The sequence below is a fragment of the Gymnoscopelus braueri genome (genome assembly GCF_963280865.1).
Source record: "Gymnoscopelus braueri genome assembly, chromosome: 5".
Classification (NCBI taxonomy): Eukaryota; Metazoa; Chordata; class Actinopteri; order Myctophiformes; family Myctophidae; genus Gymnoscopelus; species Gymnoscopelus braueri.
In genome coordinates, this window is record NC_137606.1 from 17376139 (window position 1) to 17396336 (window position 20198).

General features: G+C 41.1%; 1 protein-coding gene across 1 annotated transcript; it reads left to right on the plus strand.

Moving 5' to 3' along the window:
- The first annotated feature begins 1575 nt into the window (after nt 1–1575).
- Nucleotides 1576–14954, plus strand: LOC308085112 (lysosomal amino acid transporter 1 homolog). Its single transcript, XM_080428189.1, has 8 exons — nt 1576–1799; nt 2242–2858; nt 3554–3683; nt 5769–5856; nt 7500–7609; nt 8922–9023; nt 10896–11081; nt 12920–14954. The coding sequence occupies exons 2-8, from the start codon at nt 2629–2631 to the stop codon at nt 13022–13024; spliced, it is 951 nt and encodes a 316-aa protein (XP_080284315.1). The 5' UTR covers nt 1576–1799; nt 2242–2628; the 3' UTR covers nt 13025–14954.
- Nucleotides 14955–20198: the final 5244 nt, after the last annotated feature.

The following is a 20198-nucleotide window of genomic DNA, read 5'->3' on the forward strand; positions in this document are numbered from 1 at the left end:
TGTTCATCGTTGATAAGAACAGCTGAATGGATCTCCAAGCTCACAATGAGGTTGGAGGTCAAAAGGGAGTCAGCAAAACCAGCTAACTCCACCCCCCTTTGGTGGACTTAGCTGGTTTAGCAGAAAGTTTGAGGATCCAATGGAGTTAGCTGGTTTTGTCAGAAGTGCTTTTTAATACTTTTCATTGGTTCAATTATTTGTTTTACCAACACGCAGACGTAAAGGGTGTTCAATAGCACTGATTTATGCAAAAGCGTCAAAATGGAGTTAGCTGGTTTCTGCCCGACAGCAATGCACTGTCGGCCGTAGCCAGGGTCATCCTCATCCCTATGTTCCCTGGGTTCTATGTTCCCCCACTTACCTTAAGTTTAGGGTTTAGGGTTAGGGTTAAGTTTAGGGTTAGGTAAGCTAAGCGGGGAACATACTATATATAAGCCTACACTTCAGTACATCAATTGCCATTCACTGCTATTCATGTCGAAATGGTGCAGGGAAAAACACAAAGCAGTACTTTAAAATCAATAGGCTGGTAATTCACACTTTTTATCAATAAGGACTGATACTAATTTGAGAAAGACTTTTACTATACAGCCACCAACAGTAAGTAACTTTTCAGATACACTAGTATTCTCTGTCACGTTTATGAATATGGTCAAATGAAATCATAAACAAACACAATATCTAAATGACTTACGTGGTCCATTGACAGCAATAGACAATGACATAATTGGTATGGTAAGCCAAGGTCATTTAATAACCGTATGGTTGCATTCTAAATCACAGGGTTCGTGTTGCATTAAGCCGGGTTGCTGTTTCAACCATAAGTTTCAACCTGCAGTCAGACAGACATTATTATTGTCATGCTAATGCTACATTATAGCTACAAATAAAACAACAAAGGAGTTGGCTGAAAACAAACAGCCAAGCGTGTTTCATTTGTTACCTTTGTGTTTGTTTGTTTCTTATACAGTCAACCTTTGTGTTTGTTTGTTTCTTATACAGTCAATGTAAATGTAGCCTTGGCCTCATGTAGACTATTTTGACCCTTAAATTGTCCATACTTCAAATGACCAGCAGAGGGTGCTCAAGCCCCTGACATCCAAAACAAACGGAAGTAAAAGGTTGTTGCCATTCCGGGCAGTGTTGCCATGTCGGCTTATTATAAGCGACATTGGGCTTATTTTGCGGCGGATTGTTTTTTTTTGGTCTTGTTTCTAAAGTGTAGTTGCTTATTTAGGCTTGCTTCCAAATTATTTAATTATTATTTAAACCACGTGGTTCTCAAATATTGTCATGAAAAAGTTTTGTGCCAGGCAGGGAGCATTTGTGTTGTTAGAATGTTTCAAAAATAATATTCAAAAAATATTCCACCTTTCAATGCTAGAGTTTTTGAAAACAGCAGATCCAGTTTGTTGATCGGCTATTATTAAAAAAAAAAAAAAAGCCGACGCATATAGATAGGTTTAAAGTGCTCATGTGGCATAAGTTGCTTCTTCTGGGTTTGTTTTCCTAGACCACTGGGGTTGCTTATTTCTCTCACAAACCCTGGCAACACTGATTCCGGGAGGGGCAGCTCAGCAGCTGACTGGCTGGCTGGCTGATATGATCATAGATATATAAATATATATTTATTGATGAGATGAGATAACTGAGGCCAGTAGCCACAGAGCTGATGAACAACACATGACATTCTAGGAGCTGTCCTCCATTATTGTAGAGTCATCTGACGTCTGGAAAAGCATCTTTTTGCTTTCAGGATCAAGCATGGAGAGAAGACACACACATCACAACAGTAGCAGGTGAGAGAGAGAGAGAGAGAGAGAGAGAGAGAGTGAGATTGTTGAACCTTTGTCCTCCTGGCTGCTTCAAGTTCCAGTGTTTTGGTACAGAATTTGACTTTTAAAATCCAGCTCAGGCCTGAAACCAGTGTAAAAGAGTAGGCTATAGAGAACTGGTCCATTTTCCTTCCCTTTCTTATGCGAAGGGCAACTAGTGTATCTTTTACAAACTGCACTATTATTCTCAGGTTTTTCTTATAGCCTGGCCCGGTTGATAATAAAGTAGCCTTTGTTGAGATGTTTTTAAACTCAATCAGCATGTTTTTTGTCAGATTTGGTTTTGATTTCATTTGTCTTGCACACTGATTCCTAAAACAATCACAGGAGTAGTCAGTGTTTGACTATCAGCTCTGTATTTGCATTCTTGTTATTCCAGTTTTCTTTTGTTTGTATTTTCTTGCAGTCTCCTCAAATGACACCTGTGCGTCAGGTCACCACTCGTCCCTGGAGGAGGAAAGAGTGGATGGTGTGTTCCAGGACAAGCACTTTTTCTTCTTTAAAAAAAAAAAGTTGAACTGAATGTTATTATAGTCTAGTGTCCTTTTTTCTTATATATATATATATATAGTTTTCCTTTTGGGGATCATCAGGACACGACTCGCACAGGACTCGATCATTATAGCTGTAATACGTCTTTTTTCCGTCGGACGTGCGGGACAGAGGAGCGAGGAAAGCAGACAGACAGACAGACAGACAGACAGACAGACTTCAAGTTCAAGTTTGAATCCATCTCAGATATAAAGGGTCTTCTCAGGTCGAGGGGGGGGCTAGGGTGGTCGTCGCCACCACCATGGCTTCCGCCCGCTTCCCAGGAGGGAAGCCTGTAGACGTGGCTGCTGCTGCCGCCGCCGCTATCAACTCGTCCCACCCGGCCGCGGTGGCCGTGGGTCGGCCTCTGTGTGTGAACGGGACGCCGTGGATCCTCTATCTGCTGGAGGAGTGCGTGGACAACGTGTGGGAGTACTGGAGCGTGGTGATCGGCCTGGTGTCCATGTTCTGCTTTCTGCTCTCCACTCTGCCGTGAGTATGGATGGGCTTACAGATCACTGTCTGGAAGTGGTGGTTGTTGTTGTTGGTCAGTGAAGACTGGAGACAGTGGTGTAAAGTAACGAAGTAAATTTACTCAAGTACTGTACTTGAGTACAATTTTGAGGTATTTCTGACTTTACTGGAGTATTTCCAATTTTCCGTATTTACTCCACTAGTAGTCCTACATCTCAGAGGCAAATATTGATTTGGATTATTATTACAAAACATAGATTTACCACCATATGCATTTCGGCCATTTGAAAATAGCAGATCTACAAGCTCACAATGCGTCCCATGTAGATCTGCTATTTTCGAAATATGTTTTTTACATTTTATTAAGTACATTTTGATACCAATATTTTTGTACTTTTACTCAAGTAAATGTTGAATTCCGGACTTTTACTTGTAACAACTTGTAATTGCAGTATTGATACTTAAAAGAAATTGAGTACTTTTTCCACCTGTTGTTGGTCAGTGAAGACTGGAGCTATACAGATGTATCTATATATGAATCTATATATCTATATGTGAACCAGAATAAAATTACGATGTACAGTATTCATTTAATTTGCAACATGTTGATATGGCAGTTGATTTTTAAGATTTTCCTTCCCTGTGTCTGTCTGTCTGTCTGTCTGTCTGTCTGTCTGTCTGTCTGTCTGTCTGTCTGTCTGTGTCTCTCTCAGTCAGGTCTATGAAGCTCATCGTAGTGGTAAAGTGGAACAGGCCATGTCTTTTGGGTTCCTCTTCTTCCTGTTCAGTGGAGACCTGACCAGCTTTGCAGGCTGTTACCTCACTAGCCAGCTTCCTATTCAGGTAAACAACGCATGGATTCAAGTTCTCAGTCACCACCAAGGTTCCATGTTGTGCTTTACTGTTACATCTTGTGTACAGTACAGGCAGTGGGTAATGGTGATTTTTTTCCCAGTGGAACGGTATTTTAATGACGTCACATGCACATGCACACCGTGTGCATGTGCATGTGACGTCATTAAAATACCGTACACGCCGCGCGCACGTCGCACGCATGTGCGTGCGTGCGTGCATGCATGCACGAGCATGCACTTTGGTGGAGGCATTCTCGTTGCGTGTAGACAGGATACCACCACAGCAGAACTGAAGCCATAATGCTGTGTTGCTTTTATACCGTGTATGAGGACACTCACCGCCACGGGTAAACCTGTTATGCATAGTAGGCATTTGGGTAGCCTATTTGGCTGGTGAATGAATCTAGTGGGTGGCGCGTTCTAGCCCCCATTACCCCACCAATATTATTTAATACTTTGGGCTATTCAAAAATAGCAGATCTACAAGCTCATAGCGCGGCACTTGGTGCCGCACTATGAGCTTGTAGATCTGCTATATCTTTTGAAAAATCGTGAACATTTGTGAAAATCTTTGAATATACATATTTTAAAGCGAACTTGTTTAACTCAAATCTTCTAAATCCTTAGTTTTTTGGAAGAAAACTTATGTTGCTATAATATCAGAGGTTCTCAAACTTTTTTCATGTCAAGGACCCCCAAAATGATAGGTATTTGTCTGCGGACCCCCCCATCTCAAAATATTTTGTTCCAGGGACCCCCAGAAGCAAAGATCTCAGTTAAAAATGTATATATTCAAAGACTTGCACACATTTTCATGTTTTTTTTTTTCAAAAATAGTAGATCTGCACTACAAGCTCATAGCGCGGCACTCTGTGCCGCGCTATGAGCTTGTAGATCTACAATGAGCTTGTAGATCTACAATTTTTGAATAGCCAAAGAAATCTAAAGTGACAAAGATGCGGATAAATTGCTGTATATAAATTGTAATTGTACGAACTATACTTACAGTGATTGTGATACCGTTTCTGATATGAATGCAATTTTAACGATTTTGCGTTGTTACGGTCACACCGTTTTAATCTATCAGACAGTGCAGTGTTTCAGTAACCTGACTCTGCCAGATGGGGGCGGTATTGAGTAACTAGTTTCTCAAGACAGCATACAACAAATGTGACGAAAGCTTCTTTGGATCTGGAAGCGTCAGGTTAGTGTTTCAGGACACCAGTGTGAAAATGTTTTTCACACTGTATAAAATTGTGTGATAAATCATCAGTGAAACAGACAATGTATTACTATAACAAGGTAATATACACCAACTGGCCTCACTACCACTGTAGGGAAAGACAGATGTTACATTTTCTGTCCAGATGTGCCTTCAGACACATTGAACGCATATACTGTATCTCTAGGGGTTTTCTCTGACTGCCAAGAATTGTGATGAATAGCCTACATTAGCCTCAATTTATGAAAAATGATTTATTATTATTGTTGTTTATATTTATTTTGGCCTTCCGTTCAGCTTGATACAGTGTAGTCATAATACTGTAGTCAGTGTCTGTCTTCAATGCATTACAGTCACTTCCAAATCGGATCAGTTAGTCTAGATAGAGGGCAAAATAGGGCTGTGCCAAATGGACTGAATCAAACACATGATATTTTTGCCCAAATACCTTGATATCGTGACAATACACGTCCTGAAGCAATGCGTTGTGAGCTTTTCGCTATTCATTTTTGTTTGGTTTTGTTTTGGGAAATGAAATAGGGCTGAAGTGAATTTTAAACCATGAAAATAATACACTTAAGCCATATCACAATATTGCGATATCCAAAATCCCAAACGATATCCTTTCTCACATCACAATATCGATATATTCCCCAGCGCTAGAGCAAAAATCAATTTGTGTGCATTATGTTTAGTAATTTTGAGCTTACGTGTTGACTTGTACTTTCTCTGTCTGTCTCCCTTTCCCCCTCACTCACTCACTCCCTCCCTCTCTCTCTCTGTCTCTCCCTCTCTCTCTCTCTCTCTCTCTCTCTGTCTCTGTCTCTGTCTCTGTCTCCCTGTCTCTCTCAGATATTTACTGTAGTGTTCTACATCTTCACGGACATGATCCTCATCTCCCAGTTCCTCTACTATAAGATCAGAAACAGCTCTACCAGAAGTAAGGCCTGTCATTGTGTATATACTGTAACACATCCATGCTCACATCTAATATACGTGGAGCATTAAACGTCTTATCAAGGGGTACAGCTAAACTGTAAGGTCAGTATTATTATTCCAGACTATAATTGATTCCATGTGGTACAGCAGATAGAAGTACAGAACTGTACAGAGCTACAACACTGGTGTGTGTGTGTGTGTGTGTGTGTGTGTGTGTGTGTGTGTGTGTGTGTGTGTGTGTGTGTGTGTGTGTGTGTGTGTGTGTGTGTGTGTGTGTGTGTGTGTGTGTGTGTGTGTGTGTGTGTGTGTGTGTGTGTGTGTGTGTGTGTGTGTGTGTGTGTGTGTGTGTGTGTGTGTGTGTGGAACATCTTCGTCATGCTGATGCCATTCTATGTGGGCGGGTGTGAGGGAGGAGGGCAGTAAAGTTGAGATGTGTCATCACACACACACACCACATGGACACCAGTGATTAGTTTTGAGGTATTGGTGAATGAGAGACAGTCCAGTGAGCTCCCTCTTTGTCAGTGACACATCAGCGGTACACTGAGGGTATAGGGTTGTTTTTCTGTACAGTATCTATAGATGGCTTCATGTTTCAAGTGTCTCTGTTAATGCTGATCCATTGTCTGTGTGTATGTGAGGGAGGGAGAGATAAAGAGAGAGCCTTAACTAGAGATGTTCCGATACCATTTTCCCTTCCCAATACCGAGTACCGATCCGCTACCACTTGTAGGTCAGTGCGTACACGTTATGACGAACTTCCCCGACAGATTCCAACGCAGAGCAGAATCTGTTCTTGAGAGATTACTCTAGCCGTAACCACATGAACCCTAGTGTCCTTATTCTGGGCATGGCATAATAGGAGAACATTGTAGATCTGCCCAAACTCTTAATGTGAGTTAGTTAGGCCTGTCCCCGACTAAGGATTTGTTTAGTCGAATCTAATTGGCGACTAATTGCCAATAGTCGACTGGCAGTCAAGAGTCAACTAATATATATATATATATATATATATATATATATATATATATATATATATATATATATATATATATATATATATATATATATATATATATATATATATATATATATATTTCTTTTTTCTTTTTAGGACCAAAATACATTTTATTTCAAAGGGCCAAGTCTACACAGTTTGTTTTGTGTCTCCAGCAGAGTTTCTAGTGTCTCTATCTCTCTCTGGAAGAGGTTGCACATGAACTCTGCAGCCGCACTGAGGCGCTCCAACACAAACAATACAAAGACGAGGAATAAGAAGAATAAAGTGGAAGTTACGTGTGGTTGCAGGTGTAGACTTGGCCAAAAAACTATTAAAAACTTTTTTTTTCCCGACTAGATTCGGCTAAGAGACACGCAGTCGACTCGGACCCCCCGCGACTAACCAGTCGACTAGTCGACTTAGTCGAGGTCAGGCTTAGTGTTAGTGCACTCATTATGTGTATGTGTGTACAGTATAATTGTGTGTGTGTGTGTGTGTGTGTGTGTGTGTGTGTGTGTGTGTGTGTGTGTGTGTGTGTGTGTGTGTGTGTGTGTGTGTGTGTGTGTGTGTGTGTGTGTGTGTGTGTGTGTGTGTGTGTGTGTGTGTGTGTGTGTGTGTGTGTGTGTGTTGTGTCCGTCCTTCAGAAAGCCCTGTGTTGAAGTGGCTGTGTTTGCTGTGGTGTGGTTCTGCCACATTAGTTCTCCTAGTTCTGCCTAAGCTCATCTCAGATGACGGGGTCAGCTTATACACACAGGTAAGCAGAGCACTAAGTTATCTATCATGTGTGTGTGTGTGGGTGAGTCTGTCCATGTGTGTCTAATTTTTTTTTTACTTTGTATAAGTGCTTTAAATTGAACAAAGCCCATGTAGATATTTTACTATTACTATTAGACCCCGACCAATGCTAAATTCTTTAGTACTAGACCACAGTTTATCAATGTTTTGAATAATATATTGTTTAAATCAATGACAAAAAACTGAGAATTAACTTATTAGCAAACAAATATAATTATTTGTTTTAGATAAAGAATCCAAATTAAGTTAACAAGTCCATATAAAATACGCAAACTGAGACAAGTAGGCCTTAACCACTAAAGCCCTGTTGAAAAATGATCAAACATAGCAGATCTACAACGTGTCACGATGTGATGCGTTGTGAGTTATAGATCAGCTATTTTTGAGAATCTTTAAAAGGTTATAATGGGGACATAACGATGTCATCAAAAAAGTCAAAAAATGAGTGATATCAAGAAAGAGAACACGATATCACCATGTTGTAATAGTGCCGAACCTCACAAGATGGCACCACCCGTCCATTGAACTCAATGTACGGGGGTCCCATCGTGTGAGGTCCTCTCCTCCATATCGGCAGCCAAACAGATATAACAGTCAGGGATGCGACCCACGTTTTCACACCTGGCCCCAGTAACTTCTCTGTGTTTTACGCAGGGGAGAGCCTGGCGAGTTGGGGCAAACGCTCTCCCCACAACATGATTTACGATTCTGTGCATCGGTACATAAATCGGAAGGGGCTGAGTAGGCTCAAGTGAACATGAGCCACGTAAGGCACCGCGAGTTTGCCATGCCGAACGTCGCGGTCCAAAACTATACTTTATCAGTGAAAAAAAGTATTCCACGGTTGTTGGAAAAGTAGTGTCATGAGCGGGAGTCGATCCCTAGAGGTGCCCTACTGGGGGCTTCTGTGGGCGGGTGGGAAAACGATGCACGCGTCAGGGATATGTTGATTGATCTATTTGGCGGCAGTGGCTCAGGGGTAGAGTGGCCGGATGGGAACCGTGAGGTTCCCAGTTCCATCCCAGAGTTCTCCCCACACTTAGAGTCGAAGTGTCCTTGAGCAAGACGCTGAACCCCAAATTGCTCCCGATGAGCAGGTTGGTGCCTTGCATGGTTCCCTCCGCCATCGGTGTATGAATGTGTGTGTGAATGGGTGAATGTAATGCAAAATCTATGTAAAGCGCTTTGGATAAAAGCGTTATATAAATGCACCATTTACCATTTATCTACTTCCTATCCATTGGTTTGTCTGTCTCTTTGTCTTCACCCAGAGACCCAGTACCTCTAAAACAGTGGAGATCTCTGGCTATGTCTGTGGATACCTGGCTTCCATATTTTACCTCTCGTCACGTTTCCCCCAGCTCTATAAAAATGTAAGTCAAAATGTGACCATTTAGCAAAAGGCAGGATGATGTCACTCGTCTCGTTAGACTAGGTGTGCTCTACCTAGTCTTACGAGACGAGTGACATCATCCTGCATTACAGTCCACTTGAATGTGAGTGTGTTTTATTGACTGTATTAATCAGTGCAAGTCTCTCTGCACTGCAGTCTGCACACACACACACACACACACACACACACACACACACACACACACACACACACACACACACACACACACACACACACACACACACACACACACACACACACACACACACACACACACACACACACACACACACACACACGGTTGTAGCCACCCTGCCCTGGGGCACATCTCAGCTGAGATAAGAGCACACTAAAGTCACTGAGGTCACCCCAAACATCTGCTTCAACCTGTAGAGCCGGTCTTACAGATATACCTTGTCATTTAGAATTAGTAATAACGATGTTAAAATGTTTACTTTAAACCTGGCATACGTGTTTTGGGCATTTCATTGTCAACTCTTTTTTTATTTTAAGTTTCTGAAATAGTGAAAATAGCGTGTGTGTGTGTGTGTGTGTGTGTGTGTGTGTGTGTGTGTGTGTGTGTGTGTGTGTGTGTGTGTGTGTGTGTGTGTGTGTGTGTGTGTGTGTGTGTGTGTGTGTGTGTGTGTGTGTGTGTGTGTGTGTGTGTGTGTGTGTGTGTGTGTGTGTGTGTGTGTGTGCCAATGAGCGAGAGAGTGTGAGTATGTGTGTCTATCTAAATGAGAAGCAGATATCCAAGACAATAGTGTTGTTGTGCTGAAGGACTATCTTGGCCTGCTGTTGCTGCTAATCACTAGAGGAAATCGTCTCACTGGGGGTTCTATTCCAGAGAAACTTCTGGGCACAGACAGTTACACATATAAACGTTCCCTGAGTCAATATTTGCTCTCGGAAAATTCATGCATAACATGGGAATTTCTCTCTCGACAGAATAAATCCCCAACCTTCTAGCATTCATAATGGAATGTTTGACGAGTATTTGGAACAATTAGGTGGCTTAATATAACCACAACATTTCCATTAGTATTGCCATCTCAAATGTTCACAATCTTGTATTTACTTAAGCCCTTTATACTGTTTATAACGGCAAATAAACAACAGACGATTAAACGGCAGTGTACCACAGATCCAGATTGTGTTGCCAAACAACATTTCCACACTGTACACTGTTGGTTTTAGGTTGCGTAGGATAGAATAGGGAGTGGGGGACCCATTATTGCATCAGAGCTGAGGACTTATCCGTGGCCTTTTAACCCAGCCAATTCCAGTACCAGTAGAGTACACTTGTTGACCAACTGTTTGACTTTATGCCAGTTGGGTTACCAAGCTGCCTCACAATACACATCCTGCCTTCCATTTGCCCTGAGATGTGCTTTTTTTGTAAGATTTCAAATAGAATATCGCAACTACTTTACAAGTAGTCTCTTGCGATAGACTGTTGGCTCACACACTTTTCAAGTGCTTCTGTTTAAAATGTGAAGAAAATCAAGCAGATGTCCCGCCTCCCCACACTTCCGTTTCCCCTTTGCAGTCACATAAATACATTCTACTGTAGATCAGATTAGTCGAAGCCTAATTAGCTTGCTGCTTAGCAGAAATTGAAATAAAAATATGTATTTTAAAATATATCGTAAACAAAAAAAAATAAAAACATTTTCCGGTTCCGTAAAAGTCCCGAACAACTTCCTGTTCGTGACTTTTACAAGACATAATTACAGACTCTCTGTAGCTTTTGAAGATTGTGGAAGAGTTGTCTGGCTTGAGAGACTACTTGGTCAGTGGAACAGAACGGAACGTGCCTGTTGACTAACATTAACGACCCTGTCCATTGCAGTACCAGCGCCAGTCCACAGAGGGCACATCGTACTTGTTGTTCGCCCTGGCTATGATGGGGAACGGGACATACGGGCTGAGTGTCATAGTGGTGCTGCCCGCCCTGAGGAGCTCCAAAACCAGCTTCATCATCAAACACCTGGCGTGGCTCATCGGTAGCCTTGGAGTCCTGGTCCTCGACTTCTTTGTATCCTTTTACGCACACGAGTCCATGCAAGTCCATGCCTGATTTATACTTGGTTGTGTGCCGTGTTGTTGCGCCGAAAATAGCCGATCTACAAGCTCACAACATGTTGCATTGTGACGTGTTGTGAGATTGTAGATAGGCTATTTTTGGTGCACGACACCGACACGGAACTTGGTATAAATCACCCTTTATATATTGGCTGGTGGGCATAGTCCGTCATGCCTGCTGACAGCCTGGAAGCTACATTAAAACAAGAATGAACTAGAAATATGGCACTCAGTAAAATGCATGTGCACCAGCGCTATGTACAGTAATTGGACAAGATTTGCCATTTACTCATTTTGGAGAGTTGACGAGCACTTAATTTGCTCATTGGCTGGAAATTACAAATTTACAAAGTTTCATGGTGAGATATATGTCCCTTTGTGAAATTCCACACCCACCGCCAAAAGCTCCCTTGGGCAATCGATGTGAAAAGTTAATCAGTTCCATCTAGCAGAACTCAATGGATTTCCTCCAAATCCATTGAGATATCCTGCTTACAGAACAAAAAGTTATGAGGAGAAAACATAACCCCATCTGTCTCCATCGGCGGCGATAATGAGACATGATATTGATGGTAAATTATGATGGATAAAGAAGTTGGAATATTTCAGACTTCACATAAATGGCATTAGTTTGCATATTTTCTCTGTAAACTGTCATCTTTGAAGTAGTTGTATGAAGTATATAACGTGAATGAAGTATAAACCTTTACATTTAAGGAAATGGAAAACAGAACCTGTGCTCCAATGTAGTTATTATTTAGTCACAAGCTCTCGTTAATACGTTTCACAACGTGAATTAACCACTTTCGCTTTAAACATTTTGCAAAAATAGCAGATCTACAAGCTCATGCGATGTATTGTGTTGTGAGCTTGTAGAGCAGCTACTGTATTTTCGCTACTTTTGTACTTTTTGACAAACTAAATAAAACATAAAAAGTTTAAATATGGAGATACAAGGTTTCTGCCCAACAGCTCCAATAAGCATTTTGAACTGATGATATCTCAGTGCAACACCCTAAAGATTCAAGAAAAATATACAACACAGTATAATGCAGCTTGAGGCAAAAAGAAGATGCTTGGATTTATTATCACAGAGAACCAGCAAATGACTACACAGCCAAGTGTGCTATCTAATAATAATAGCTGAGTTAGCAAGTTAGCGGTCCATCTCTCAGCAACATCGGAGACAATTATGCTCATAGTTGAAGTCTTGTGTTCTTGGTTGTGTTTCGCTGATGCTCCAATGTTACTTGTCTGAGGGGAAACCATGTCCGATAGCCAAGGATGTCATCTTGTCGTACTCTATGAATTTATCTTTTTGTCTTTGTGAGACTTGCATACTCACTAAGGCACAAGATAAAAATGTAAATGCATTCCAGTCACTGCTCGCCAGTTTTTCTATTCTACCTTTGGCTAGAAGCATCCTCAAGGTCTTTACACACCGGGAACATGACGAATAAATGAATCGAAGATGCAAAGCTGATGCATATAGTACAAACTATATTATAGTTGATGCCTCATTGATACCAGTTGATTATTTTGATTCAAAAATCTGCCTTGTTTTGAAACAATATTTGGTAACTTTTTCGCTGTGTAACATTTGCATTCTTTGAAGATTTATTCACGACACAAACAACACTTTGGGAAAACTTAATCGCACAAAAATAAATAAAAAACACTCCTGGTATCTAAGGACTTAAACTGTATACGAAAATACCGTAAATAACTGGAGTAGAGCATGTCTTATTTCATTTCATTTCAGTGTTTCTGTGTGAGCCTTAACCATGTCAGGTGACTGCCCAGTTCATCAGGTACAGGAAGAACAGCAGCCCACTGGTCAAAGTCCCAGAAGTGGAACCTCTTCTCTGTGAAGAAGAGGAACTTTCGGTTTTCTAGCATCTAGAACTGACATGGACATCTCTAGAACACTATGGTCATTCCACCACAGTAACAATAACACAAACAGACCTCCTGGTCCTCTGTTGGTTATTTGGTAAGAACCATCTTGAATGAATGCTGATGATGTTGAACACTCCGTAGAATTAAATTATTAGAATTATTAGGATTGTTATTATTTCCTTTTTTTTCCTTATTTCCTTTGTTCTATAACCAGACGTTTCCTGGCTCTACAAATTAAAGGTTTCTATCCATCAGCTACCCTTAAAACACCTTCATAAGTAATGTATTAAATCAAAGTCCCATCATTGAAAATGTTTATGATTTACATTTGACTGAAACTGAGAAGTTTCTGTGCAATATTTCACACATTATCTTCCTTCAGTTTTCACTTGGAGAATGGCGCGACTATTTTGCCTGGTAAATACTGCAATAAGGAACTACTGTAGAATCGTGCTGGCTGCCAAATTTTACTGAGGTTGATAAAGAGCTTCAAAGCCTTACCTGTACATTATTACCTGGACTACAGTGCCAGAACATGATTTGAGCACAAAAGGAAGTGTCCATGCTATTAATAATTTTATGACTGTTACAGGAGGTTTCAAGTAAAGCTAGTGCCAAGTGTTAAGCAAGCCGGTGATGATGATAAAAAAGAATAAAATGGAGATAACAACCGGTGCTGTTCTGTATGCGGCTCTGCCATAGTTCAAGGGCTAGGGAAACCATGGCAAGGAGATTGGAAGTGAAACAGTACTATAAAGACATGGAGAACATGGAGCTGTGTCTCCTACAGTCATATTTGGGCACTTATTTTTTTAGCACTTAAGCCCTATGTACTTATGTCTTACAATGAATAGAGAAAATAAGCAGATCTACAAGCTCACACACGTCGCACCGTGTTGTGGTGTTAGCTTATAGATTGGCTATTCTCCCGAATTTCTAAAATGTACAATTTTTTGATTATTTTGTTTTGTATAATTTTTCTTTAACTTTAAGGTTCAAGGTTTCATTATTGTTACATCTTGTGGACGTGCACATTAGAGTAAAATACTCTGTAGCCTATAATGAAATGCACAAACAGATTCACCAGGCTGGACGAGCAAAACGCACCCATTGTTAGAAGCTGTACACAACGGTTTAAATTACCATTGAATAGGTGAGGAAGAGTTCAGTAACATGCCTGGAGGAACTGTTTTCTCCTCCCATGAGAGCTTTTCATTCGTATGCATTTGGATATAATTGCTTTTCAGGCGGTGTTCCCATTGTTACAGAGGTGTTTCCACTTCCAGCGATATACATTTCTGAGAGAAAGAGTGTGTAATTCTAGTGCGCACCATTGTTGTTGCTAATTACAATACACAGACATATTGCCTTTTGTGTTTATTTTTTCCCCGCCTATCTCTTCACAATATTTTTTGTCGTCTTTTTGGACAGAGCCATTAAACAAAGACCAGCATAACTGGGGTGGTCATACCCCAATAACCAGGAATATACAGCATATAGGAAGTCTGTTTAACTACCTTGCTTGTCCTCGTGCTCCAGAGTCCTCTATGCAGTGTTAAGTGTGGGCGTGTGGGCCTTTCGTCTGTGCCTTTTTTATGGCTTTCTTTAATTACATGTGCTGGAACCTCTTCTCTTTCTATACTGTTCTACCTGTAGATACTATTTTATTGTAATCAACTGCTTTTTGCCTGACCAGCACCGGCATTGCATAGATACAGAAACCTTTTCTATGAAACCCCCCCACTCGCCCGTGTTGTGACACAAAATTCCTTTCAGGTTGATGTGTGTGTGAATGGAACTGAGATCTGCATAGCTGAAGGCTTGCTAGAGTAGCTGTATGGTTTGTCTGTGCTTTTTTATTGTAAACAAAGCAGGCAAGAATGTGTATCAAGCATTTTCAATAAAACTGTTTTGTCAGTGCATTACAGCCAAGACAAGTGGTCAATTCATTCCAAATGGCTATATACTGACTTTGACGAAAACAGTTTTGTGAATAATAACTTATGTAATATTGTGTGTTCTACTGCCATGTTGGAGTCATTTATTGTCCAAGCATAGTTCTTCACAAGGTGATTTTGGAAGGAAACTCATCATTTGTTTGGTGTGACATTGCTGTTCATTTGGTCAGCTAATTTTTTTTTAACCGTAGTTAAAAGAAATATATCCATAAAAAGGATTGTTTTACAAAACGCAACTGTATATAATTTGTAGGTATTTTAGAATAGACTAAACATAGCGGCATTGTTCCCTCTTCTGTTAACTTGTGGTTGAGGACAGTATATTGCAGTTAGTGCTGGTTTTGGATTCTGCTTTGATTCGCCTCAGGGGTACCGGTAAGAAGAACATGGTCAAGATCCACTTTGGTGGTTTTATTAGGAAGAGAACAGGCATATCAGTTTACTGTTGAAATTGTTGGTACACTCACAGAACAGCAGCCCTTCAGTTTGTATCACGGATATATAAATCCTAAACATCTGAGTGCAAGCTATTCATGAAACATTACAATGTTGGTTATTTTGATGGCACAAGTAGTTTCACAACTATATATCACAGACGAAGAGTCCCGAGCCAGATATTAGTAAACAAGACCACTAATATTTGAGCATAATTACATTAGAAAAATTATAGCAAATTTTACAATTTATTTATCAATAGATTTGATGAATTTCTCATAAGCTTGTTCATCCATGAGTCCATCAAGTTCACTGGGGTTGCCAACTGTCATCTTGATCAACCACCCTTCGTCATAGCAAGACTTATTCACAAGTCCAGGATTGTGTTCCACTGCTGCGTTAATTTCAATCACCTCCCCAGTGAGAGGAGAGTATAGCTCAATGACAGCCTTAGAGCTTTCCAAAGTACCAAATGCTTCCTTTTGATCAAGTTTTTTGCCAACTTCAGGGAGTCCACAGTCTATAATATCCCCCATTGCTTCCTGAGCAAACTTGCTGATGCCAACTGTGCCAACTCCACCCTCCACTCGTACCCACTCATGATCTTTCCTGAACTTACGTGCTGTGGACAGTGGTGGGGCTGTACTCGGTGTCCGTGGAATGTTGTTGCTGCTGCTCCTCCATAGAAGCCGAGTCACCGAGATTTGAGCTATTTGCGATAACGGAGGCAGTTTTGTGAAAACGTTTGCAGAAAAGCACTGGAGCGCTGCTCGCATCACCATCGTAGGCTACTTCAGCCTCTGAACGATACTGACTGAACTTCCTGTCTTGCTTGTCTTCAATATGCAAGTAGGCACCCGGTAGTGGCCTGGAGGGTGCTGTGAAAAGGTTTGACTATGACCAGGACCTGCCGAAGATGTCCGATTAGACCTTAGTGATGTCTAACCATGTGATGATCCAACGGTTTGTTCTTGAGGGACTATCAACGGGATATGGAGTAGTGGGTCTGAATCCTGTATGTCGAGTCAAGGGTACTCCGGAAAACCTATGGAAGATGTCTTGGGAGAGCTTAGAGGTTGGTGCTCTACTGAAGGTGTAGGTAAATTTCCATGTCTAACCGTAAATGCGCTGTTATATCTGGCAGTGGCGGTGTTTGCTCAAGTCATCGTGATGAGGTCAGTAATGCCCAAATATGGAGTTCTATGTAATTTGTGCCCAAATATGGAGTCCAATATGTCCAGGGATAGTAAGTCCACTGTTATACCTAAGCTAACAAAAACAAACCTGGATGACGTGAAAGCCTGTTATCAGCCACACCCAGATGTCTTATGGACACTTTACAACAGGGGTCTTCAATGTTTTCAGGCCAAGGACCCCCTAGCTGAGAGAGAGATAAAGCAGGGACCCCCTCTATATTGTATAAAATTGTGTTTCAGATAAACCCTGCAAATTTTTAATCCTAAAGTTAGGATGCTGGGATGCTAAGAAAAGGGATGCTAGGGTTCAAATGGTTAATGTAAAAAAATTATCATATCATGCAAAGATTTGGTGGACCCCCTAGGGGTCCCGGACCCCCTCTTGAAGACCCCTGCTTTACAATATCAAAAAAGGCCTTCATTTGAGTCAATCAGTGCAGGCAGACGAGTTGATCCTGACCACTGGAGTAACGTCCATCATTCCATCATCTCTGGACTTGGGATTATCTGCTCAGTCCCGGTGCTGACCTGGAGGTCTGGACAGGTTGTTTTAGTAAGTGCAATAATCCAGTGGTGTGTTCTAGGTTTTTTTCGGAGGGCATAATACTATAATTATTCTTTCCCGCACTCCACGTGCACGCGCACATGCCCGCACGTGTACGCTCTATTAACCCATTGAGACCCGAGGCCATTCTTAAAAATGTTTTTTAAATCCTAACAGTTTTTTGAAAATAAATCTAAAAAAGTTTTTTTTCCAAGATTTAAAAAAAATAGATCTACAAGCTCATAGCACGGCACTCGGTGCCGCGCTATGAGCTTGTATATCTGCTATTTTTGAATAGCCAAAGAAATCTAAAGTGACACAGATGCGTTCCAGGTATTAATGGGTTTAAGTAGTTAATGTGTGAATTACTTCAAAACTCCAACGGCCAGCGGTCATTATCACCTCAAGACAATAGTCACACACATAGGCCTTCACCTCAGACACCACTTTATCACATGAAAGAGGCTATTTGAACTGAAGTCTACATTCTTGCTGCCCCCAGCCCCTCCTCCTGCGTATCAGATACGTTTTCTCTGACGGTTTTAGGATGGCTTAGTTCGATTGGTTACGAAAATTCCCCGCCGGTCACACTACGTATATAGCGTAACACGGTAGAACACACCACTGGTTCAATCGGCTAAATGTATATGTAAATATATCTCGGAGCGAATATACCCTGCTCTCAGAGCAGGGTCTATTCGCCATTACCGCATATACTGCAGGAATATCCATCGACCTTGGTTGGGGGTCAGGGCAGTGGGAAGGGCCCCATGCGTCCCTAGAGGTTCAGGATTCAGGTGCCAACTCTGAGTTGCACAACATTTAGTTCCAGAACACTGTGGCTCTGAGTCACCAGAACACTTTGGCTCTGACAGTACGTTTTAACAGCGGGCGACTCTCGGGCGATCGCCGGGCGACATCGTCCAAAAGATAAAGAAAATCCATCTTTCATCGCCCCCCCGCCCACTTCGCCCTATCGCCAGTAGTTGACGGCTCTCATAGACATATAATGCACTTCCGGAAAATACTATACTATCCTTAAAACGCACCGTGAGTTCTAGAGCACCGCAACTGAGAGTTCCACAGCACTGTGAACTCAGGAACATGAGGGTTTTGTTGGAACCTCACCGTCTCGGTGGACAGTGGGACTTGTTGGGGCTAATGTCACCAGAGCACAGTGGCTCCAAGTCACCAGAGCTCTGGTGAGGGTTCATTGGAGCCACGTAGACTCCCAACGGCGGGACTCGTTGTGGCGAGCTTTTCCCTTCAGATACCTAACCCAGCTGCTCCCTGATCTGATCTTGTCATCCAGTGTCATGCATGAGTCTGTGCTTTGAGAAGAGGTATGCAATTCCCCTGGTGGAGGCACATCTGGTGCTGGCTGCTGACCATATTCCATTGCCTGGTCGACAGAGGTTCTAATCCTTTAACCAGGCCAGCCGTACGATCTTCCTTTTGACACGGCCGGTCTGCCACTTTGGAACACTTCGCTGGGGATTTGACAAGTATAATAAATAAATGGTTAAGGGCCTTTCTAACACCGTAATTCCAGTCATTTGCAATAATGTTAAATAAATGGTGTAAACAATTGTGGGTTCTTATTTTTTGTGACCAACATTTAGAATTACGTAGAATAGCACATATTATTATTATTATTATTATTATTTTGCATTCATAATTTGAAATGCCCCTATGAGTTTGTTCTCATTAAAAACAAGATATAATTCTGTCTTCTAATGAAAGCAGCTATGTCATGCCTATCTATGCCTTTTCAGTCTAGCTTGGGGTTTTATACCTTTATTAGAAATCATAGAATGGTTCAGTTACATATTCTTTACATTATTGAATGGGTTTTAATTATAGGAATATTTTTACTTCAATGTTGACACTGTATTTGTCTGAATGATGCTTTTATGTTAAGACTACTTTTTTGTTTATTTTTCTTAATGCATCTGAACGTATAATTGCACTGATCCTTTATTCATTGCTCCATTTTCTATGGCAGTGTTGTTTTTTTATTGCTAATGTCTTCCAATGTGGTTTTAAACTACATAATATGTCAATAAAGTGCAATAATTTTAAATATGTCTTTTGTGTCTGATATATTGCGGTTAAAGGACGACTTCAACCATTTTCATAAAATTGGTCCAAACAGTTCAGAAACCCGCCTCCCAGTGACACCATCGATGGGAAATCCAAGCGAATAGAAACTGCAGGCTTAAAAAAAAAAATTAGCATGCTATAATGGAAGCCATTGTTTTCCCGTTAATAAGAGTCCAAATATATAAAATGAAAAAAATAAAAACCTGCCTAATGATGATCACTGGTAGGGTAAGTGTTCACGGCCCTCCTATGAGACAAAGTAGCAAAAAATGGCACCAATTTATTATGAGCATTAGTGAGGGCCAATTACATGAAGATATGTTGAAAATGGCTGAATTCGTCCTTTAACTGTTACGGGAAATGGGCACAAACAATGAACAAATGATGTCAAGAACACACACATTCACATAAACCGTACTGTTTCTCAACATCGGGTCCGGGGACCACCAGGGTTCACATTGACACTAAGAATTTTACAGTGTAGATTGAGTCCCAAAGGAGGGAAAATGTTTCATTTACACTCTCAGAGTTACAGACCCATAAGGGTCCATATTGACCCCTGGTGGTGTGGTGGGCCCCAGACCCAACATTGAGAAACAGTGTTGCAGTGGTGGAAAAAGTACTCAAATTCTTTACTTTAAGTAAAAGTACCAATACTGCAATACAGAAATACTCTGTTACAAGTAAAAATCCAGAATTCTAAATTTACTTGAGTAAAAGTACAAAAGTATTGCCATCAAAATGTACTTAAAGTACCAAAAGTAAAAGTACTAAGGGACCAGTCGAAATTTACAGAAGGAGGTCCCTGGAGGAAAATAGGGGAGGGTCATGGCTTTCTAATTTTAGTCCAAGGGAGGGTCAGCTAATTTGACTTTGAATCCAAGGGAGGGTCATGCAATTTTGAATTGATAAAATAGTCAGTTTTTTTATATATA

What these genes read in the sequence shown, in the direction of transcription:
- LOC308085112 (XM_080428189.1), top strand. Translation starts at nt 2,629, where the DNA reads ATGGCTTCCGCCCGCTTCCCAGGAGGGAAGCCTGTAGACGTGGCTGCT. An exon ending in TCCCCCAGCTCTATAAAAAT is followed by an intron (nt 9,024 to 10,895) that starts GTAAGTCAAAAT and finishes TGTCCATTGCAG; the next exon opens with TACCAGCGCCAGTCCACAGA. An exon ending in TCCTGGTCCTCGACTTCTTT is followed by an intron (nt 11,082 to 12,919) that starts GTATCCTTTTAC and finishes TAACCATGTCAG; the next exon opens with GTGACTGCCCAGTTCATCAG.